General features: G+C 33.8%; 1 protein-coding gene, 1 non-coding gene and 3 pseudogenes across 3 annotated transcripts; 3 read left to right on the top strand and 2 right to left on the bottom strand.

Annotated features, from left to right (window-relative positions):
• Positions 1-3,990: 3,990 nt before the first annotated feature.
• Positions 3,991-11,290, bottom strand: LOC146917100 (pentatricopeptide repeat-containing protein DOT4, chloroplastic pseudogene; annotated as a pseudogene). The gene is made up of 2 exons (XR_015015466.1): positions 9,418-11,290; positions 3,991-4,215 (listed from the first exon to the last, which is right to left on the bottom strand). The product of XR_015015466.1 is annotated as a pentatricopeptide repeat-containing protein DOT4, chloroplastic pseudogene (transcript).
• On the top strand, positions 4,502-4,651 carry LOC146917101 (U4 spliceosomal RNA). Its single transcript, XR_015017003.1, has one exon. It is a non-coding gene; the product is annotated as a U4 spliceosomal RNA (small nuclear RNA).
• LOC146917102 (uncharacterized) lies at positions 5,050-6,216 on the top strand (annotated as a pseudogene).
• LOC146917103 (uncharacterized) lies at positions 6,248-7,078 on the bottom strand (annotated as a pseudogene).
• A 4,872-nt stretch (positions 11,291-16,162) lies between the features above and the next one.
• Positions 16,163-21,252, top strand: LOC146917104 (protein DETOXIFICATION 16-like). The gene is made up of 8 exons (XM_085718902.1): positions 16,163-16,589; positions 18,761-19,311; positions 19,442-19,528; positions 19,627-19,683; positions 19,855-20,093; positions 20,520-20,638; positions 20,722-20,808; positions 20,925-21,252. The coding sequence occupies exons 1-8, from the start codon at positions 16,344-16,346 to the stop codon at positions 20,982-20,984; spliced, it is 1,446 nt and encodes a 481-aa protein (XP_085575028.1). The 5' UTR covers positions 16,163-16,343; the 3' UTR covers positions 20,985-21,252.
• The last annotated feature ends 3,306 nt before the right edge of the window (positions 21,253-24,558 follow it).

Raw genomic sequence — 24,558 nt, forward strand, 5'->3', positions numbered from 1 at the left:
TAGTCAAATCAATTTCAATAGTGTCGTCCCCAGTTTTATCTATTCCAGAGACGTCGCTAATCAATTTCAAGTGGCTAGTTTCCGACAAAAGGAAAACTTGAACCCTTTCAAAAGTGTCATCCCCATTATATCTGTTCAAGAGGTGTCACCAGTCAAATTTAACTTCAAATGTCAGTTTCTACAAACCATCAGTTTACAAATACATTTCAAAATTCCCAATGTCTGTACATGATTTTGTTCCCTTTCATTCGTCTTCATATCGGTTATCAGCACAATAGTGGCCAATCTTTTCCCCAATGAAACTACATTCCCCCTAGCGGAGTCAGATCCCTTTTTCTTCAACGAATTTGGGTATCTCGTTGTTGTTTCTCGTCCCAGTCAAATCATCTTCGCCGTCCTGTATTTAAATCTCTTTGGCCCATCGAATCAAAGATTTCATCTTCGAGTCTCCGGACGAAGAAACTTAAATAGGGGCATCTGTCATACCCCAATTTTTGACCTAAGGTCCCACTGACACGCGTCGCTTGACCCTGATCGATCTCTGATGTTTCAGTAAAAAATTAGACAGAGAGGTATTCTAAAATACCTCATTTTTGGTTCGAGTCGGGCTCTCTTCTCTTTTTAATTTTTTTTTTAGTTAAAATTTCCATCTTTTATTCCTTTCTTTTTAAATCATCTAATTTTTTAATTTTAGTCTTTTTAGTCTTTATATATTCATTTATTTATTTCATTTTTTTAGATAAGTCTAAAAATGTCCAAGTCTGCATAATCTTTCTTTATTGTTATTTTCCTTTTTATTTTAATTATTATTCTGATAAAATCCAAAAAAATGGATCCTGATCCAGATTCAAGCCTGTCATGCCTCAATCCAGTCCAAGTTCATTCATGTTTTCCTCCTCATCAATCCAGCAACAACATTTTTGATTTCCTCCTCTCCAAGACACAGATTCTCGGCACTTCTTCAACAAACCCTAACCCTGATTCCTTCCCTATAAAACAGCCTGCAGACACACAGTCAAGAGTGGGGGGCCAAAAAAAATTCACAAACAGCTGACAATTTCACAATCAAAAAACCTGCAGTCAATCAAAAGAACAACCTGCGATTCAAATCCAGTTTCACAACCAATTCCTCAATCAATTCATAGAACCATTCTTTCAATACCGAATCCAGCAATCACTCCCAATCTCAATCAATCAAAACCTACAAACATCACAACAGTTACCCATCACAACCGTACCACACATCATCGCAACACCAGTCCTCACAAACCGACATAGCAGCCTCACACACACAAACTCAACCGAGATTACACAGCACAAACTCAGACGATTCAAACACCGTCAAAACCGAAATCAATTCGTCGAAACCGTACCTGCATGCAGTCAAGACATCGTAACACAGCTCTAATAACCTCAATCGACAGACGCTTCTAACACACACTCACGTCAACAACCCTCACAATCCGACCCACACACACAACCCACAACAGTCACGAGGACACACGCAGCAGTGCAGACGGGAACCACCATTCAGGACCGCCGCAAATACGTGGTCGAGACATCTAAACCAGCACCGACGGGAATAAACCAGCAAAATCATCAAAGTTCAAGATCAGAAAAGAACGAATCAAAGCTTCAAAGGTAGTATTTCGTTGACTCTTATATGTCTATTTGGGTTTTGTTTGAAAAAATAAAAATAAAAAAAAGAGGGTAGAAGTAGTGGAACAGCAAAAAAAGGTGTCTGGTGTGTGTATAGCGACGGCGACGCTGTCTATGATGGCCGACCGCCGCGTCGAAATCCTGTCGGCCACCACCCTCTGATGTCGTAGAAAACGAGATAGAGAAGATAGAGGAAAGAAAGCGAAACAATGTGAAAAAAAATGAGAGACTTCTCTCATTAGAACCTTTATATAGGCTCATGTGATCTAGTGTGCGTGGGTGTATGGTACTGCCGTACACCCTCGCCTTCCATGCGCCTTGATCAGAATCTAAAGGCCCCTGATCCCTTGATTCTTGATCAGATGTAAGCCGTCTGATTAATCTGGTGGCTGTAATTAACTCAGTTATAACCTACCCATCCTTTAACCCATAACCCAAACTAATACCCGACCCGGTATGTTTTAACCTAAGCCCAGTTCCATTTTTTCAATTCATACACCCCCTGTCTTGCATCATATCATTTTATTCCTATTTCTTCAAGCATTTTAATCTTCGTCTTGCATTTTTTTATTTCTTTTGCATTTTTATTATTCTTATATTTATTAGATTAGGCTGTATATATATCATTCATTTATCTATTACATACATATTTATTTTGTGCCGTCTATTTCTTATCATATGGAACTTAGAATGTATATATAGGCTCGATGTAAATGATTCATGCACGTTTATTTTTTCCACATATTTTATATTGTATAAATTAGGCCTTAATGTAATTTATTCTTTTGTTTATTGCACATAATTTAGAATGAAAAAAATAGGCGTTGATGTAATTTATTTATTTTTTCTCGCAGACCGTAGCATGTATAATAGGTTTTTATGTAATAGCTTTATGTGCATGTGTGCGTGCGTGTGTGTATGCCCCTTATTTTGTTTCTAGATTAGGTTAAAGGTTTTCGTGGTGATCCAACGTCACCACGAAACACCTACGTTTTATTTTTTTACGCTCTGTTAGTCTAATTTCAAAACAACAAAAACATGCACATAACCACAAAATCACAAAAAATATTTTCTTAAATAAACCTTGATCCTAAATCAAGTGACCGTCTTTTTTTCATTTTATTTTCTTAAATCAAACATTAATTAATTTAATTTTATCATGAGTCCATTTTTTCTTTAATATCAAAATACAAACAAATACTCATTTGCCACTTGGCTTTTCATTTTAAAACCTGTTTCAAACTAATAAAAAAACACAAAACCAATCAAACTTCAATTTCTACCATGAACTACGTGATTTTGATCTTTCACGGGTACGTAGGCAAATGACGTTTGTCCTTCCAAATCAATAAAATGTAGATGATTAGGTCTTTGTATTTTTAATCATTCAAAATTCCATTTTTTTCAAAAACAAGCAAGTTATAGCACATTGTTTAGATAAAACCAAGAGGTTTCCATAGAGTACTACGGACATAAAGGGTGCTAATACCTTCCCTTTATGTAACTAACCCCCGAACCCTAAATCTTTTCAAAATATGGGGTAGTTTGAACTTTCTTCCCCTTTTCTTAAAAAAATAAAAATGTTCGGTCGTGAAATAATCAAGTGAGTCAAAAGCTAATCAAATAGCCTTGATCTCCGAAAAATGACTCGACAATGTGGGTCTTTTACCCAACCCAAATCAATTAGATTTAATCGGGTCGGATAACATGTTTGGCCAAAACTGACCAAACCCAACCCGTATACACTCCTAATGTTATGCGCCTCATGAATGCTTTTGTGGGCTCAGGTGTGCACAACAATGCTGAAATTTCACTATTTTTCCTTGTATGATTTCAGTTTTATTCAATTTACTGCTCCTATAACAACCATCTCTGCTTAAACCACAAACAAATACTCCCTCCATTTCAAAATAAACGTTGTTTAAGATTTTTACACACATATTAAGAAATGCATTAACTAAAAGAAAGAGAGATGTTATTTTACCAAATTATCCTAATCAACTATTAGTTTTTTTTTATTAAAGAAATAATAATATTTTGGAAATAATGTATATAGTATTATTTGAAAAGAAAAAATTATTATTACATTGAAAACTGAAAATAACATTCATTATGAAACAATTTTTTTTTATTAAAACTACATTATTTTTAAAACGGATGAAGTATAAAAGATAACCATACTCCTTTCCTATAAAACCGTACTCTTTATTGATTGAGGTATAAAACATTTTGCATATTTTTCTACGGTTTCCACAATCTATCCAATCACTTTAATAAAATCAAGAACGCAAAGCCAATTTAATTCATTCTACGTTTCAAGAATTAATATCAGTTCCTATCACTCTAATTTCTATTTCCATAAATTGTGTTAATTAATTTGGAGGCAATTTCTTTCATACAAAAAAAAATTAGGTAAAGTAAAACAAGTTAATACTATGGGAAAATCTACCACTGTTTCTCTTCTATTAGTTCTCTTTGTTATGACAATTCTCAATGATACTGAGGCTGCACGTAGAGGTCTTCTGGGTTTCAACCTTGACCTTGAATGGTACTCACCTGAAGATTGTCGAGATAACAAAAAAGTAAAGGGTGATAAGTTATTGATATTATATTGTGCTGTGACAGTACCTAGATTCTATTGTCAATTTTTTTATTGCGATAAAATTTGACATCCCAACTAGTTCCATTATTTCATAATCACAAACTTTAGTTTGACACCTAATCTCGACGGTCCATTGTACAAATATTCAAGTACCGCGTATTTAATCTCACATCACCCATACGAGACACAAGGCGTGGTTGAAGTCTATATAAAAACAAGGTTGGTTGCGTAATTGAAACCATCTTTGCGCTTGGGGCAATGACGCAGCTAATGAGGTTCTAACCGAGGCACGTCTATTGCTGGTTGAAAACTATTTGCAGACCTCCTCTTAGGCTTGGGGCAACTCAAGCCTTTAAGAATTTCTGGAAGGACTCCCATTGAGGTAAAGTCCTACGATGTTAGTTTGAACATTAATTTTCAAGGTTGCACCATTAAGCCTATTCAATTTTGGCTTAATTGCACGTTTCCCCCCTATATTTTGTTAATTGTGCGATTTTGCACCCCCTCTTTTTTTTTGAGCGATTTTGCACCCCATCTTTTTGCCCCATTTCTGGTTAGATGGAACTTCTTGTGTTTTATTGCACTTTTGCCCCCTATCTTTTTGTCAATTGTGCGATTTTACACCCCCTCTTTGTTTTTTTCAGCGATTTTGCACCCCATCTTTTGCCCCCTTTCCCCTCTTTTAATGATGATTTTGAACAAAACACAATTGGTAAAAGATGGGGTGCAAAATCACTCAAAAAAAAGAGGGGGTAAAAAATCTCACAATTAGCAAAAGATATGGGGAAAAGTGCAATTAAGCCTTCAATTTTTGAAAATATTATTGGTTTGAAATTATTTCATAAATTAGTTATTTTTTTCTTTCAAATCTTGGTTTCCTAATACTTGATTAATTGAAAAATTGGTGTTAAGAAATGATGACATCTCTCTGCTTGTACTCTGTTTTAATGTTATTGCAATTCAAAGTGCCTAATTTTGAAATTCTTAGTAATGTCTGGCTTTTCAACAATACTATATTTTGATTTTACAGTTTTGTTTATTTGTAGAGTTGTAGTTTGCTACTGAATATATGTACTGCATTTAAATTTGTTATGTGAATTGAATATTAACTTTGAATCATTAAATCTCAGAGATGAGGAGATTTTTAGTAGATAGAACAAGTATTGAGAATGTGAATGTTGTGCAACCGGAAGCCAAAGTAGAAGAATTACCTCCTAATGTGGCCAATGAGTTTAATTCAAATGAGATTGTGCGTGATCCAAGTCTTAGTAAACAAATTCATTTGTATGCTCCGAATATTCAAGACGAAGTGAGGAGGGCATATATTGAAAGGTCCAATGCAACCAAAATTAACATGTTTTCCTCATACTCCATTTGATAGTGCTACGAGAGCATTTTCTAAATCATGGTATAACAAGTATACACGGATTGAATATAGTGAGTTAAAGGTTGCAACTTATTGTTTTTATTGCTTTCTCTTTAAGCAACCCGGGAGGGCCGAGCACTTTGGTTATGAAGTTTTCACCAAAGACGGATTTAAAGATTGGAAGCATGCATCTCAAGGCTTGAAGGATCATATTGGTGGTCATGATAGTATGCACAATAGATGTATCAAGCACTATGATGATTATAAGAATCAAAGATAAAGTTTGACAAGTAAGTTTGCTAGAGCAACTAGGGAATCAGAAGAATTGTATACAATCCGTTTAAATTGTGCTCTAGATTGTACTAGATATTTCGTATCACAAGACATTACTTTCCGTGGTCATGACGAAAAATCTAATTCTCTAAACAAGGGCAATGTTAGAGAGATGATAGATTAGGTAAAATCAAATAATGAACAAGTGAGAGATGTTTTTGACCGTGGTGGAAAAAATTGCATAATGACTTTCGGTGACATTCAAAAGGAGCTTGCAAAAATTGATTTTACCATGGTCTTTGCAAGCTACTTTTGAATGTCACCGGAAGTGATTTTGCAATTTTTTTCCACCACGGTCAAAAGCATCTCTCAATCTATCATCTCTCTAAAATTGCCCTTGTTTAGAGAATTAGACATTTCGTCATGGCCACAGAAAGCAATGCCTTGTGATAGGAGATATTTAGTATAATCTATAGCACAAGTCAAACGGATCTTATACAGTTCTTTTGATTCCCTAGTTGCTCTAGCAAACTTACTTGTCACACTTTGTCTTTGATTCTTATAATCATCATAATGTTTGATACATCTGTTGTGCATACTATCATGACCACCAATATAATCTTTCAAGCCTTGAGATGCATGCTTCCAATCTTTAAATCTTCATAACCAAAGTGTTCAGCCCTCCCGGGTTGCTTAAAGAGAAAGCAATAAAAACAATAAGCTGCATCGTTTAACTCATTATATTCAATCCATGTATACTTGTTATACTATGATTTAGAAAATGCTCTTGTAACACTCTCAAATGGAGTATGAGGAAAACTTGTTAATTTTGGTTGCATTGGACCCTTCAATACATATGCCCTCCTCACTTCATCTTGAATATCCGGAGCATACAAATGAATTTGTTTCCTAAGACGTGGATCACGCACAATCTCATTTGAATTAAACTCATTGACCACATTAGGCGGTGGTTCATCTACTTCGGCTTCCGGTTGCACAACACTCACATTCTCAATACTTGTTCTATCTACGAAAAACCTCCTCATCTCTAAGACTAAATAATTCAAAGTTAATATTCAATTCACATAACAAATTTAAATGTAGTACATATGTATTCAAAATTAGGCACTTTGAATTTTGCAATAACATTAAAACAGAGTATAAGCAGAGAGATGTCATCGTTTCTTAACACCAATTTTTACAAAATCAGAAATTTTCAATTCATCAATTCATTATCACCAATTCATCAACTATTAACACCAATTCATCAACCATTAATCAATTTTTCAATTACAAAATCACAAATAATCAATTTTTCTAAAACCCTAAAACAACTAAACAAGGAAGAAAGGAAGGAAGGAAGGAAGGAAGGAAGGAGAAGAGATTACCTTTAGAGTGAATGAGAAGAGAGTAACAACCATAGCTATTGAAGAAGAAAAGAGACAGATGAGAGAGGCAGAGAGATGAGAGCGAGAGCCTGAAAACTAGAGAGAGACTTGTGTTTTCTTTTCTTGTAATGTAAGCGCGCGTTTGTTTGTGAATATGAAAGAGTTTGCCCAATGATTTTTTTTGTAAGTGTGTTAATGGGCTTTTGGGTTGAGTCTAATGTGAAAAAATTATCGATTGAGCCCAGGCGAGTGTCCGGGGTCGCCGGGCGGTGAAACCGCCACTAGATGGAAAACAGGAGAAAGGGAAAGAAAATGATAGAAAATATTGCAAGTTGAATCATAATTTCTTGATTGAATATGAAAAAAGCCCGTTTACAAGTATTTATAGTTTTACAGCGAGGGATAATGCTAAGCAATCATGTGTTCATCCTTACAAGATTATAACTAACTTTCTTAGAATCAAGGGAGGTAGTTATATCTGTTTTCTCAACTAGAAACTAGCCTAGACAATAATATCTTGTGTTGCACGCAACTGTGGTCTATGGTGTTCTTACTTATCAAGTAGCAAGCTTGATTCTATCTCATCTATATTATTCTTCGATAAGAATACTCCAAATAAAAAACAACCTTGAGAATTTTTATTGTTTAATGTTACTTTTTCTAGTTTCTTCCTAAATTTATGACATGTGGCTTATAAGTATCCCATGGGGTAAAAGGAATAATAAGTTATACATAACTTCAGTAGGGTTACATCGTTAGGGACCACATTGGAGAGTAGAAATAGGTTCTACAAGCAGTATAAGTTCTGAGGGTAGTTCATGTTTAGGCTCCACAATAGTAACCAAATTTTCCCTGCTTTGTTGTTGAACTTTTGGTTAGTAAATTGTGTATGTTGGGAGTTTCAAGTTATAGAGCAATTCATATAAAAAAAAAGCTTCATGATTTAGGAGTATGCAATTCCTTACTAATGATCTTGAAACTATAAAGTTTATCTTTCCTTGCCACATTTTATTTCAATCTGAGGATAGATATTTTTAATTTACAGAGAATGCATGTAATGTAAGACATAAAGTAAGTTGTCTAATTAATGTCCAGGAGGAAAGTGTTTGGTTCATCAATTTTGGAAGTAGAGAAAGAAGATACTGTGTCTTTTTCTCATTTTGAAGCAAAGGTAAGTTTGATGCACACCAAAAACTGGGTTAAGAAGTTCTTGGATTTCTCGAGTTCCAATAGCTCGAAATCCAAAAGAGCATTAAAAACTGGGGCATGATATGAAACTTGACCTCGAATTTTATTTTTGATATTTATTTGATGACAAATTAATTATGTTAATAGCTAAATTATATGTTGTTTTAAAACAGGGTTATCAAGCATCAATAATTGGTGGTTCCATTAACTTTGTAAAGTAGCAGTTTCTACTTTGAATGAAGGGGTTATCTGGTAGAATCAGTTTGTATGAAGGAGTATTTTAGATTGTCTCTTCGGATTAGTTTCTATGTTACTCAGATATTAAACATAGCATCAATACTTTTAACCTTTTTTTTTTTGAAAGCAACAATGACAACAACAACAACCAAGCCGTGTCCCGCTAAATGGGATTGGCCTTTATTTTTTTTTTCCGAAAGCAACTTGTAAGAATATTACATACATCTTGGATCTTGTTATTGTGTTTGTCCCCTCGAAAATGTAGATTATAAAAGAGCATATATAAATGGAATAAGGAAGGAAGATCAACTAGTAGAGTAAGGAAAAAAATGGCAAACTAAGAATAAATTACAGAGGCGTTAACAGAAGTAAATTATCACCAAAACAAAAATGTCAACTAATTATAAGCACCATTCGTTCAAATAGTTATTTTTGTTTATACTCGAAACATAAGGAGAGTTTAGTGTAACATGAAACTTATCGAATATCTTTGTTCAACTTCTAAACTACCTGTATGATATTCCTTGATTGATGACTACCATTCAAAATTAAACCACAGTACTGATCTTTTATTAGAAAATACTTAGCACATGATTCCATGTTCTCTCCCAATCTGTTTTCTTTCAAAATTCCTGCTTCTGCTATTTCTAATTCGTTAAAGAGTAAAGTTAAGCTCTTTTAGAGTCTAATGAATATTTACTAACCTGGACCTGAAATCAACTACTGACCTGGACCTGACTCCAGCCACATTCTTTAACCATTCCCTTGCCATCTATCATGTTTCTCATAGTGTTCGCCTCCTTCCACTTACCAACAGAGTTGTACAAATTAGCCACTGATACATAACTTGAAGAACTATTTGGACTAACGTCTAATAACTTGGCAGCTACAAGCTCTCCCAGCTCAATATTGCCATGGATCCTACAAGCACTAAGCAATGGACTCAGAGCTTCGGCCTGGACATCCGTCGGCATTGCCTCAATTGTATCTAAAGCTAAGTCAAGTTGGCCGACTCGGGCGAGAAGATCTACCAAACAAGTATAATGTTCTTTTGTAGGAGTTATCCCGAAATCTGTTTGCATATTTTTAAAGTACTTTAATCCATCTTCTATCAATCCTGAATGGCTACATGCAAATAAAAGACTAGTGTAAACAATGGCATCTGGTTTTATCCCTTCTGCGGTTGTCATTTTTTCGAAGAGACTAATAGCCTCATTCCCCATCCCATGGATACCATAGCTATTTATCATGGAAGTCCAAAGAGTTAAATCTTTATTTTTGACCCTTTCAAATACTTCTCTTGCTTTGTTGATGTTACCGCATTTAGAGTACATTTGCACGAGAGATGTTTGGACTTGTAGGTCCGTTTCAAATCCATTTTCAAAAACGTATTGTTCAATCTCTTCTCCAATGCAAAGTGATCCCAAATCAGCACAAGCTGATAAAACAGTTGCAACGGTTGCTCGATTTGGTTTAATTTCTGTCCTTGCCATCCTTCTAAACAGATCTAATGCTTTCTTTGGATGACGTGAATGTGCATATCCTGCAATCATAGATGTCCACGATAAAACACTCTTTCCAACGATCAGATCAAATATTCTTCTAGCAGATGTAAGGTTACCACACTTTGCATACATAGTTATAAACAAGTTTTCAATGGTATCTTCTTCATGACACCCACATTTGAGTACAAGAGAGTGAACAGATGAAGCTAACAATCGCTCCTTTAACTGTATGCAACCGGAAACAAGATTTACAAACACGATAAAGTCCATGCCAATATTTTGACGCCGCATTTCATTAAATAACTTAACCGCTTCCACGGAACTCCCAACCTTCACATAACCTCCCATGATAGTTGTCCAAGAAACTATCGTTTTTTCATGCATAAAGTCGAAAACTTTCCTTGCTTCATCCATTTGTCCAAACTGAGCATACATACCCATCAATGAGTTATCCAAAGAAACCTCAAAACAAACAAGTCCAAGTTTGATAACCAAACAATGTATTGACATACCCTGCCAAAGAAAAGAATTCAAATTGGAATCAAAACCTGATAAAATTGAAACAAACGTCGACGAACTCGGTTCAAAACCAAGAACCAACATATCTTTAATCAAACTCAACGCCTTCTCCATCATAGACGCATGACAGTAAGCCGAAATCAACGAGTTCCACGAAACAACACTTCGTTCCGGCATTTCATCAAACACCTTCCTTGCAGATTCAATAACAGAACATTTTGAGTACATATCAACAAGTGAAGTTTGAACAAATGTATCAGATTGAAACCCAAGTCGAAACACGTGACCATGAAGCATTGTACCGTGTGGAATCGAAAGGAGGTGGGCACATGATTTAAAGAGTAAAGGGTATGTGAAGGTGTTGCCATGAACAGAAGAATGGTGCATAACAGAGTATATTTTTAGGGTTTTTGTGAAGAACCCGTTATTTGTTGAGTCTCGAATCATCAAGTTCCATAGATAAAGGGGTCTTTGGGATTTGGCGAAGGTTGAAGCCATTGTTTCTCGGTTTGTCTATGTCATGTCATTCTTGTAATCAAAAAAGATTATTTGTTTTTAGGATTAAATATGTTTTTTATTCTCTCTAATTTTTTTGTTTTAGCTTCCAGTTTTTGTAAAATTTTCAATTAATATTTTTGATCCTTATTTTTGTAATTTTTTTAATGATATTATGCAAAAATATGTAGAATATTGTAAAAAAAATCCAAAAAAAAAATTGAAATTTTTAACAAAACACAAAATAAATATCAATTTTTAACCTTCAAAAATATAAAAATTTACTTTAAAAAATTGTTAAAAAATTCTAATTTTTTTTAGATTTTTATAATATTATGAAATTTCTTGCAAATTTTTATTCAAAAATATGATTTCTACATATAAGATTACTTTAAAGTGGGATCAAAAGTGAAGATGGAAATTTTTTGAGGGACTAAAAGTTGAAGAATTTTTTAGAGGGACTAAAACGAAAACGAAAAGTTGACGTATTTACGGGGACCAAAAACATATTTAAGTAAATGGTCCCTATAAATATTAAGAATTTCATTTTTAGTACACACAAAATAAAATCACACTTTTTAATCCATATAAAATTTTCCGTCAGTCATTTTAGTCCTTGTAAATATTTTCCATCAACATTTTTAGTCACTATAACAATTTTCGTCAACATTTTTGATCCCTAAAATGCTAATGGAAAATGTCACATGGACTAAAAAGTGTGATTTTATTTTCTGAATATTTATAGGGACGATTTACTTAATTAACCCTGTTTAATTTAAGGGTTAAATATGTTTTTGGTCCCTATAAATATGTAAACTTTTCGTTTTAGTCTGTAATATCCCGCTTGTCAGCATCGGTATATTACCCGTTGACCGTGTCAGAGGAATTAAATTATGGAAAAGTAAGTAATGGGAGGCAAAAACACTATTAGAGGAGGGGGGTAGTGATTAAGCTTGTGAGTGACAGTGTCGGGGTAGTGGGACGGCCCCACTAATAGGTGCGGGACCCACCTGGGCTGTTACAAAAAAAAAGGCGCCTCACAAGCTTAATCACTACCCCCCTCTCTAGACTACCCCCCTCTCTAGTAGTGTTTTTGCCTCCCGTGGGAATCGAACCTAGTACCTGGGGATAAGTACTACTTCAATGCATTCCCACTACCAATTGACTTTTTTTGTAACAGCCTGGGGCCCACCCGGTCTCACTATTACTCACAAGCTTAATCACTACCCCCCTCTCTAGTAGTGTTTTTGCCTCCCGTGGGAATCGAACCGCCTCCCGTGGGAATCGAACCTAGTACCTGGGGATAAGTACTACTTCAATGCATTCCGACTACCAATTGAGCTACTAGCTCAATTGGTAGTGGGAATGCATTGAAGTAGTACTTATCCCCAGGTACTAGGTTCGATTCCCACGGGAGGCAAAAACACTACTAGAGAGGGGGTAGTGATTAAGCTTGTGAGTAATAGTGAGACCGGGTGGGCCCCGGGCTGTTACAGTTACTCCACCTGGGACTCTCCGTAAAATGAACCAAGATAATGATTGTTTGTTCAACGCTAACATAATAATCAATGAACTTATGTACGATTATGATTCTCATGATTATGATTATGTTATGACATGTAGAATGATTCCATGCAAGATCATGTAAGAACAAGAGCATTAGATGCTACAAGCAAGTACAAGGCATGGAATAGAATAGGTAATGAACATGATACCGATGACGATCTTAGGTTTCCCCTAATCGTCCGGTTTAGAATCGTGCCATGATTATGTTATGTTTAGCCTTTGATACGTAGAGCGTATTCTTGGCAATGCGGTTCTAGATTCCCCCTCGACCGCCATGACACGTATAGGAAGTGAAGCCAATAACAAGTGAGATAAGCCTATGACGGGTCTAGCATGCACTACCGTCTAGGAAACATGACCACACACGTATAATCAACCGTCAGGTTGGTATTGTAGACACGTGGTGACCGTAGGTTTCCCTAGAGGTTACCTATAGCCTAGGATTTAGGGGAACTCACTGAGACATTATGTCTCATCCCAATCCTTATTTGTTTAAGATAAACAAGATGGATGACAAGCTAGTAGCCGAATGGATGTTTCAACAAGTGATCGTTCGTACCCGCAGCATGGAGAATAGGGATTTCAAGGATGTATTTATCTTAAGTTAACAAGTTATAATGTATTGATATTGTACGAACGCATGTTGTTGTAAATAATATTCATTCAAAATTTTATTGTTGTATATTTTAATGTATCCAATACTAAACTTAACGCACGTGCTAGACTTTCTAGATACGTCTAGTATGGGTGTTACATAGTCCCTCTAAAAATTTTCTTCAACTTTTAGTCCTCCAAAAGTTTTCCATCTTCACTTTAGTCCCTCCTTTAAAGTAAACACATATGTAGAATAAAATTTTGCAAAAAAATTATAATATTATAAGAATTTATCCCAAAAAAAAATAGAATATTTTTACAAAACATGAATTAAATATGAATTTATATTTTTTGCGGTTAAAAATTCATATTTAATTTATGTTTTGTTAAAAGATTCTAATTTTTTTTATAAGGACTAAAAGTTGAAGAAAACTTTTGGAGGGACTAAAACGAAAATTTGGTATATTTATAGGGACTAAAAACATATTTAACCCTTAATTTAAATTTACTAAAGATATTTGGGTTCATTGTTGGATCTGATCCATATTAGACGATTTTTTCCTTTGGTAGATAAACAAAAAGACAATTGTTATTAGAAACTCACACACACAAGTTGTGAAATTGGAGTTCGAACCCTAGTCACGACTACCAACATAGAGACTTTTGCATTTTTGCCACTTGAGCAAGAAGTTTTGGATTATTACATGGTTCCTTAATACATATTTATCTCTCTATGTGTATACTCCGTCTCAAATTATATGTCATTCTAAGAAAATTTATTTGTTCCAAATTATATAACATTTTACAATATCAATGAATCATTAATTTTTATTTTCCCACTATGCTTTTTACTATTTATTATTTTATTTTTTCCAATAATTTTAATTTACATTTTCAATACCATTAATAAATGATAATTTTTTTTAAAATAACTCATAATTACATTTTTCTATATGTAAATTGCTAAAATGACATATAATTTAGTACGAAAAGAGTAACATTTAATATAACAAACCCGTGCGTAGGCATGACAACAAAACCCATACACGCGAGTACCCGTCCGAACCAAACCCAATTTGACGGGTTTTCCCTATTTTGACTGGGTTTGGGACGGGTAATGAGGATACAAATACCCACCTCGAACCTATACCAAAACTCATCCCGAACGTAGAAAATCAATTTATTACCCCTTTTATGTAAATAGAAACCGAAACCCTAAATCATTTCACTCACACAGTTAGAGTCTCGATATTTCATATGTCATTCACTTATCATAGTTATCTTTATTCTCCTTCCATATCTGACACTCTCAGCCTCTCTTCTCCATCACCATAGCAATCGATACATAAAATAGTTAGAGTCATAATCAATTCTAGCCACATTGTATTTTCTTTTGGGGATATCAGTGAGCTAATTCTACGTTTCATTCAATCCTATTTTATGTATTTTTAACAAGTTAGCCTATTAGACTTGAAATCTCGTCATCATTCTTATATTATAAACACAAACCCTGGATGTAAATTTTGATGACAACTAGTTAAAATTAAAGTATGTATGCTTTAATTAAATTTTTCCACAATGATTTTTGACACTCGAAGAAAGATATGAAAAAGTGAACAAAATAATGGAGGGAGTGGAGAAGGGAAATGATTAAATTATCATAGTCAATTTGTAGTTTTCCTTCCTTAAAATTTGCAGACTGTGCTCTTTGGATTGTAGTGAGAATTTTTGTCTATTCAAAATCGATGGTATATATAATATATGCCTTTCATATCGATGGTATATATAATATATGCCTTTCATATCTACACAACAGACGTGCTCAAACAGTCCACACCTTCTTTGTCACATGGAGGCTCATCAAGGGCCAATATTACATTGGATCATACAAAAAAATTTCACTTATTATTATTTTTTTGACAGTAAAAACTCTCTTATTATAATTTGATCCGTATAATTGTTTAACATTTGACAAGAAGTTTATTAAAAATAAAAATTGACAAGTAGTTTGTTGATCTTTTGTTTGTGACAGGAATATATACATTATTTTTATTATCAAATTAAAATAATTGCTTATATCAAACCGGTGTGATCTTTGTGGTATCAATTTGAGTCTCTCACATCAATTAAATTATGCAAGTTGCAAGAGATTTAAGACACTGGTTATAGATTCCATTTTTTACTTTTGTGTATGAAGAAAGTCTGATTGGAAGGGGAACACCCACAATATGTGTCCAACATATTTTTCGATGTAGATTTGTTATCATAAAACAACGGTAGAAGCAGCACTAGATTTATATTAACAAAATTTCAAAATTATGGAATTTTATATTAATGAAACTTTAAAATTATTGCTAAAATTATATTTAAATATGTAAACCTAACAAAGAGAGGGACAATTGTAAGTAGGACTAAACATTAATTGTGATTTTTTAATTTTTTTTAAGTAGTTTAATGGCTAAAATTAACTTTTTAAGGTGATTAAATGGTTTGTCCGGGGTTTAAACTTTTACTCTTGTATGTAATACTGCATTGTGCCTACTAACTAACTATGTTCACATGAACACATTCATTGTGATTTTATTCCCATAGAAAGGAGAAAACACAAATCATGAATTGCAATCCATTTTTGAAAACATTCTTGTGATTTTATTCCCAATCCATTTTTTAATTCTTTTATATTCCAAATCCATTTTTAATTCTAGATAACAACAAAAAAACCAATAAAACACCTTTTTCCCGCTATATATGTTTTTTTCCCTCTTTTCTTATGTTTCTTAACTCTTCCATATTTCTTTAATCAAAACCAAACAATGTCGTAGGTTTCATTTGTGACAAGGTTTTAAACTTTTAATAGCCACACATGATTCACTTTCTCTCTCTTCCCTAATAATAGAAGAGAAAAGAAATAGTGAGAAAAAGAGAAGAAAACTAAAACTAAAGCATTAAGCATGTCTCTTGATTCTCCATTGATTGTTGAAGAAACAAAAGAGAAAAACAATAAAGAAGAAAGAAGAGAATTGGTTGAAGAAGTGAAGAAACAGTTATGGCTATCAGGGCCATTGATATCAGTTGCACTTTTAAATTTTGGTATCAATCTTATTTCAGTTATGTTTGTTGGTCATCTTGGTGAGTTATCTCTCTCTGGTGCTTCCATGGCTACTTCTTTTGCTTCTGTGACTGGTTTCACTTTATTGGTTAGTTTTTCTTTGCTTCTTATCAAATTTGTTCTGTTCATCATTATTGTTAATTGGATATATATATATATATATATATATATATATATATATATATATATATATATATATATCAAACATGTTAACATGCTGCGTCACTGAATCTTTTTGAATGACAAAACTAATTTTCGAAAACAAAACATTCTACGGTGAAGATAGCAATATTTTCATGAGGCTGCCACATTTAGTATTTTATATTTAAAATTAACAGTAAATTTAACCAATAAGCAAAAAAACAAAAATCACAATAACTATTATTTATATAAAATGTACTTCATAAAATGCACTTGTGAAAATTTACCGCAGCTATTTATGAAAGTAGAACTTGGCGACCCTTCAAAGACTCAAATTCATTTATAATTGCCTCTGAGGTAAGCTGACATGCAAGATCCGTTTCAATGTAAATAAAGCGTTGTTTCATCAAATACCAAAAAAAAAAAACCGCCGTTTCATTTATTTTGCACAATTTATTTACTGATAAATTAGTAACATTATAATTTTAATACAACAATAATAATGAGGTGGGCAGTGGGTTTATATTATATATGTTTGGACTAATAGTAACAGATTAAAAATTTGTTGTTGTTCTCAAATTTTCTTTGTTAAATGAAAACATAATACTATTTTTTTGAAAGTTAATCATTTAGTTTCTAGGAGACGGGATCAAGTAATCCGAAGTTTGACTCAAAAGTAATCAAAGTCGGACAAAAATATATATTATTAGGAATAGCTAAATATAAAAAATACCCACTCATTCAATATATTTTTTGTTTTGTTTGGAGTAACCATAGCTACCACACTTTGATATACAAGCATCGCCCCTAACAACATTCATATACCTAAGAGACATTAATGTGAGTTTGTGTCTAAAGTATGGTTAGAGGTTAGGTCTAGCGTAAGGGATTGATATCTTATTTGTGTTGTGACAAATTCTTGTTTGAATATTTGCTAAAAAGAGTTGTACACATATAGTGTGTGAGGGTGATTGATGATGGTAATAGCTACTTATGACAAATCAGTTTTGTGTGGAGCACTTTTGAGTCTAGTGTAAGAGTTTGATAGCTATTTGTGACGAAGCATTGTTTGAATCTCTATTGTAAATATGTGTTCCCGAATAGTATTTAACCCTAATTTTCTATCGTAATTGTTACCAATAGAGATAACACAATAGGGGAACGACAAAGAGACTGTGATTTTAATAATGTGAATAACATAACTTATGGACTGAATTTTCAACCAAGTTCCTAAGAAGTCACTTGGTTGTAAGATCACTCTTCGACCTTGTGGTACTAAGTTCGAGACTTAGTATCCAGAAATTTTCAACCAAGTTTATCAACTGCTGTCAAATCAGTCTTTGTGACTGTGATTGCATTGTGATTTTTTTTTCCTGCAGAAATCACCCATAAATATGATTGATGCAGCCGCAGTAGCTGTCGTAATGCTCAAAAACCTTTATATTGTGACTGCAATTAAGATTGCAAACTACATTTAATACAAGATACAAGTGACCGGAAATAGCAAGTCACAGGGACAACTCAACATCATCTCTAGATCACAAACACATCATAATATAGTTAGTTACAACCGATATCTTGATGTACAAGTTAACCAGTTATCTTTTCATTCCTATATAAAGCATTCATGTAACTAACTTGATGTTAGGAAAATTCATTCAATAGATTCAGTTACATTGATTCTTCTCTTGTTCTTGATCTCATAATAACATTCTAAGAGCATGTTTTCAATACTCAATTTGAATAACCGACTCCACTTCAAAAGTTTTCGCTTAGCTTTCAATAAAAAGTTGTCATGATTTTAATAGCATAACCACTGCATGAGGATTGAATTTCTTTTCCAAGGTTCACTTTATTCCTTGATCGAATTAGAGTTGGTTAGTTTATTTGGAATTTCATGATCCTTACTTAATGTTTCAAGATTATATCCACTTAGAGTTGGTTAGTTTTCTGTTAATTGGTTCCATAGTTAGTAACTTCATTTCATAGTTAGTTGAATAAGCCATGCATCTCATTAATTATTCAGTTTAGTTTTATTCTGCCCCGATTCATTGATATTCAGCTCTGGTCGCTTCATCTAAAATTAACGTGGTTTATTTTTTTAATTTTTTTTTACAGCAAGGAATGGCAAGTGCCTTGGACACATTGTGTGGACAATCATACGGCGCAAAACAATACCGCATGTTAGGCGTACACATGCAGAGAGCAATGTTCATTCTCATGATCGTTGCGATTCCCCTCGCGGTTATTTGTGCAAACACAAGATCTATTCTTATTTTGCTTGGCCAAGATCCTGAAATATCTACAGAAGCTGGCAACTATGCTAGGTTAATGGTTCCATCCCTTTTTGCGTATGGTCTTTTACAATGCCTCAACAGATTCTTACAGGCTCAAAATATTGTATTTCCAATGATGTTTAGCTCCGTCGTGACGACTTTACTTCATCTTCCTGTTTGTTGGTTTATGGTATACATGTCTGGATTAGGTAGCGGAGGGGCCGCCATAGCAAATTCTATATCCTCTTGGCTCAATGTTACTATACTCGTATTCTATGTCAAGTTTTCTCCTTTATGTAAAAAAACATGGAATGGTTTTTCCAAGGAAGCACTTGCATTGGAAAATATCCCTATTTTTCTGAAGCTTGCCATTCCTTCGGCTATAATGGTTTGGTAATCATCTTCTCGATTACATAAGTACTGCATAATACACAACATATAATAATAAAATTTTCTAGTTTCATTTCTTTTTGAAGATTGTAATGTTGTTTTCATTTTTTATTTTGGGCAACATGGCGAGCAGTATGGAAATGTGGTCATTTGAATTAATGGTTCTTCTTTCCGGTCTTCTTCCAAATCCAAAGTTGGAAACATCAGTGCTTTCTATTTGGTTTGTTTCGTATTCAAGATCCTTTTCGATATTATTTTGACGTTGTTGTCGTTCTTATGATTTTCAATATTCTTTTGTTAGTGACTTGGTTTTGTCAGTTTGAATACAGCAGGAGCTGTTTGGATGATCCCCCTTGGACTTAGTGGAGCTACAAGGTTAGTATTTCTCAATTCTTATGCAGTTTTGTATTCAATGGCAGCATCGCTCTTTTACTTAGGCCAAATCTCTTAAAAGTTTTGCTCTCTTTCTTATTTGCATTTTAAACAAAATCTATTGCTTTAGTTTGTGTTTGTGTGGTTTGACTAGTGCTGGAATGATTCTTGCAGCATTCGTGTCTCAAATGAACTCGGGGCTGGTCATCCATGGGCTGCCCGTTTAGCAGTATATGTCGTTGTAGTGATTGCCATTATTGAGGGCATCTTAGTTGGAGCTGTAATTATACTAATTCGCAATATATTGGGATACGCTTATAGCAATGAAGAAGAAGTTGTCAAATATGTAGCAACTATGTTGCCTATTATTGCAGTATCCAACTTTCTGGATGGACTACAATGTGTTCTTTCAGGTTTCTCTTATTCCCAATAACTTTTAATTTATTGTCTTCATAGTGGCCGAGTAAAAAACAATGATAGATACATATGGGAGCTTCTAAATTCTAAAGCTGAAGTAGTAAGAAAATAGTAAGAAAATAATTTGAAGTATAATTTTGTAACTACACATCGGTTATGATCACAGTTATTGATAAGTGGGTAGGTCGCTCAAACGAAGTGAAACCTAAGCTTGATTGATAGAAAATGTGATGTTCAAGGGTAATCTTATAAACCGAACCTTAGTATTCTATAAACCCTAAGCTTGATTATTAGAAAGGTGTTGCAACCACTATGATAAAAAAATTGTGTGTTATTTATTGGCTTCGTTTTCGTATCTTTTACTTCTAATATGGTTTGTTGTTCTAACAATTCAAATGATATCCTTCTTAACTATGATCCAGGCACTGCTAGAGGAGTTGGTTGGCAAAAAATCGGCGCATATGTCAATCTCGGGTCATACTATTTGGTTGGAACTCCAGCAGCCGTTGTATTAGCTTTTGCATTGCATATTGGTGGGAAGGTAAATAAATGTTTTCCAGTTTTTCAAAAAGTTGCTAACATATGATATGGTTCAACATGCTAATAATAATACTTATAATGTAGGGACTGTATCTGGGGATCATATGTGCACTCATTGTTCAAGTATTTTCTTTAACAATCATTACAATACGCACTGATTGGGAGAAAGAGGTGAATGATTTGGTTTCTTAAAGCTCTCTTGCATCTTTTTGATAAATATTCATGTCATATATTTTTAGATATTGTCATTGACATGCATTTATTTTTTTCTGATTCCTTTTATTCAGGCAAAGAAGGCTACTGATAGAGTTTATGATTCAATAACAACAGAGAGCTTAGTCTCATGAAGAATGAGATTTTTTGTTTTGTATAAGGATTTGAACGATCAGTGTTTACCTTTCCCTTACGTACTTGTATCATGAGAAGAGGAATGCTAACAACACTCATTTTCAACACACTCTCTAGCACTCACTCATCTATTGGATAAAATCAATGTATGTCACACCACTTTTTGTTGGAATTGAAATTGTTCAAACTAATTTGTCATGCTAGCTATTTTGTATATTGTAACAATACCATTTATTGTGAAGGGCACATCTCATCTATCTATTATTACTATTATATGAGACATGCTAACTTGTGCCCTTAAAACACAAGTTAATGTGTCAAAAGTATAAATATTTAGTTGTAATTAATGCAATTGAATTTAATTATTGCTTTTGTTCCATGCTTCAAGAACATTGTTGTTCCTTCGACAAAAATAATAATAATTGGTCTTCTAATTCTCCTCAGGAAGATTCATGTAGTCCTATCACTATAACGTGCTTCTCTAAGTAAGTTTTTGAGGTGGAATGGAAAAATATTATGATTTCTTGGCTTCATTCTCAAAAGTTAGGTCCAAATATTATGTTGATTCAGTTTCCAAATTTTTAAATTATTTTTTCCACATTGTGGGAGTCTAGCCATTTGAGAGTTTATTTTATTTATCTTGTATTAAGTCTATTTCACTCGACACAAATTATTTCAATTTCGGCATAAATTATTTAATCTTCATTTCTAACAAGAAAGAGCAAATTTAGAACAAGAAAGAGCACAGTAACCAACGTGAAGATGTTTTCAAAGCTGATTCTATTGCATTGCCTAAAAATGTGACTATATTTAAGTCTTGCTAACAAATCAAATAAACATGTTTCCTTATTCCATTTCATTCATTCAAGCCAAAAAATGTCATTTTCAAAGTTTAGATATGTTGCCGTCTCTAATTTTACTCAAAAACCTAATTTCATTGGTTTATTCCCCTCTTCAGTAAGGCTCTACTCACAATTACATCACCACCAAGATGAAGAAAACAATCTCATTTCATCATTCAGCAGCTTGCTTCATCACAAGAATCCTACCCCACCCATCTTCCAATTTAACAATATTTTATCTTCCCTTGTCAAAGCTAAGCATCAACAAATGGATGTTAGGAAACATGATATCCAAGGAAGGAATGAGAGAAAACTCAAGATTATTTCTATTGATAATAAAAGTGAATATTACAAATGATTAAGTTATCCCACTAATGGGGTTATTACAAGTATATATACTACTACAAACTAGTATCTAACATATATCTCTAATAGTCCCCCTCAAGTTGGAAGGTGTTCAAAACACTTCCAACTTGAAATGAGAAAATGCAAGGAAAGATGCCGGGAACACATCGGCTAAAAAACATAGTCATCAAACAAGTGCTTATCCAACAAGAAGCAACCACAACTCAAGGTTGAACCAAGTGAAGGAAGAAGCATCAAAGCAACGCTTAACCACCATCCGGTAGAAGCAAACATCAACAAAGCCTTAAAAGGGACAACGCTTAACCATCAAGAGTTTGTGAAGAAAACGAAAGCCATCTTGTGTTTGAAGGAAGGGCCAAAATCAATCGTTGATTGTTCAAGATAGAAAGGGCCATCTTGTGATGATATCCAAAATCAATGATGATATCCAAAAGAAAAAGAAGTACAAGGAAGGGTCAAAATCTACAATGGAAGGAGGTCATATGTTGAACAAACTTCACACCAAAAGTATCATGAAGCAACACGACCAAGGTTCCAAGAGATATAAAAGAGATGCCCTCCAATGCCGAGCCGAGCCGAGACAAACAAACCAAATGCAACCTGTATACTACAGGGCATGTCAACAACAAAAAAACAAGGATCCAATGGAGAGATGCATAGCCATGTGATGTGTCTTCAAACCATAGAGAAACAAATCCATGTTGATGCATTCAAACCATTGGCCAAAAACCAATGCCTCTAATAAGGATGCTAAAACAAATCCAAAAATAGTCTCTCAATCCTTCCATGGAAATTCACACCAAACATCAGTAACCAATTCTTCACAAAGGTCACATGTTAAAATTCCACAAAAATCACCATCTTGTGTTTGAAGAGTTTGTGAAGAAAACGAAAGCCAATCTTTAATAAGCAACACCAACTGCAACCAGACTTCAAATAATTCTCAAATCTTTAAGAAATTTGTGATTGAACAGAACCTTTCTTTCTTTCTCTAACACTAACATATGAGCGTCAGAAGATCCATGAATTTGTGATTGAACAGAACCTTTCTCTCTTTCTCTAACACTAACATATGAGCTTCAGAAGATGCATCATGTATCAAATACTAATGTACCACTAATCAGGGGCAATATCTCACACTTGAGTGGACTAAGCAATATCTCAAATGTTGAACCAAATTAAGCTAATCCAAGAGAGACAAATATGTTCCCTTCCTGAAGACACTTATAAGCTTCAAAGTTCCACATCCACATGAGTCAAGTGAGGTGATCATATACCATAGTGTTGGGAACAACTTCATAACAACAAATCATGTAGTTCATATCAAGGCAATTCAATCTTCATGAAAAAGAAATGACAGCACTATCTTTCATTTTTATCCTGCTTATTCTAAGAAATGCTCCATTGGCAATCTCAAATCCAATCAACAATAGTGTATTGCATCCAAAATCTCAAAGAAAAATTGCAACAAGAGTATTGCATATGCATGGTTAATACTTCCACTAAACCAGATGCACAAATCCAAAACAAAACAATCAAATTACCAATGAAACACTTAGAGAACCTGAATATGAACTGCAATATAAATTTGTGGAGCATAGGCATAAAAACACCAATGGAAGAGGTAGGAACAACTATACCAGAAATCTAGAACACTTGAATTCAGAACACTTGAATGCATCCAATCCCAACAAATCAAAGAAAGCAATATCAAAGGCTGATTCTGGCAAACCAACAAATCTTATCCAAATAAGCAATGCTCAATTCACAAGCGAACAAAGAATTTTGAATCTAAGAGGAAACAAAATCAGAAAAGGATAGAGATTGAAACCGAATCTAGAAATTGACCAAAGGATGATCGGTTCAATCGAAAAGGAGAAGAACAAAAACAGAACCCTAGGATTTGGGGAAAAACGATATTATCAAAATTGAATAGAATGCGATCAATCAGAAAAACAACAATGAAATTCACTGAAAGCAAACGAAAAGACTTGAAAGCAAGAAATTGAATCAGTAAGAAAAATGAACTAGAAAAGGAACAAGAAAAGGAAAGTGAAACTGACGTGAGAAAAATAGATTTTCTCGGGAAAACGAAGAGAAAGAAAGAAAAGGAAATTTGAGAAAATTGGATTTTCTCAAAGAAAATGCAGCGGAAAATATCCTTCAAGGTGGATACCAAGTTTGCTCTGATACCATGTTAGGAAACATGATATCCAAGGAAGGAATGAGAGAAAACTCAAGATTATTTCTATTGATGATAAAAGTGAATATTACAAATGATGAAGTTATCCCACTAATGGGGTTATTACAAGTATATATACTAGTACTACAAACTAGTATCTAACATATACCTCTAATAATGGAA

Source organism: Medicago sativa, chromosome 6 (genome assembly GCF_051527215.1).
Source record: "Medicago sativa cultivar Bolivia chromosome 6, Bolivia_mono, whole genome shotgun sequence".
NCBI classification, from domain to species: Eukaryota; Viridiplantae; Streptophyta; class Magnoliopsida; order Fabales; family Fabaceae; genus Medicago; species Medicago sativa.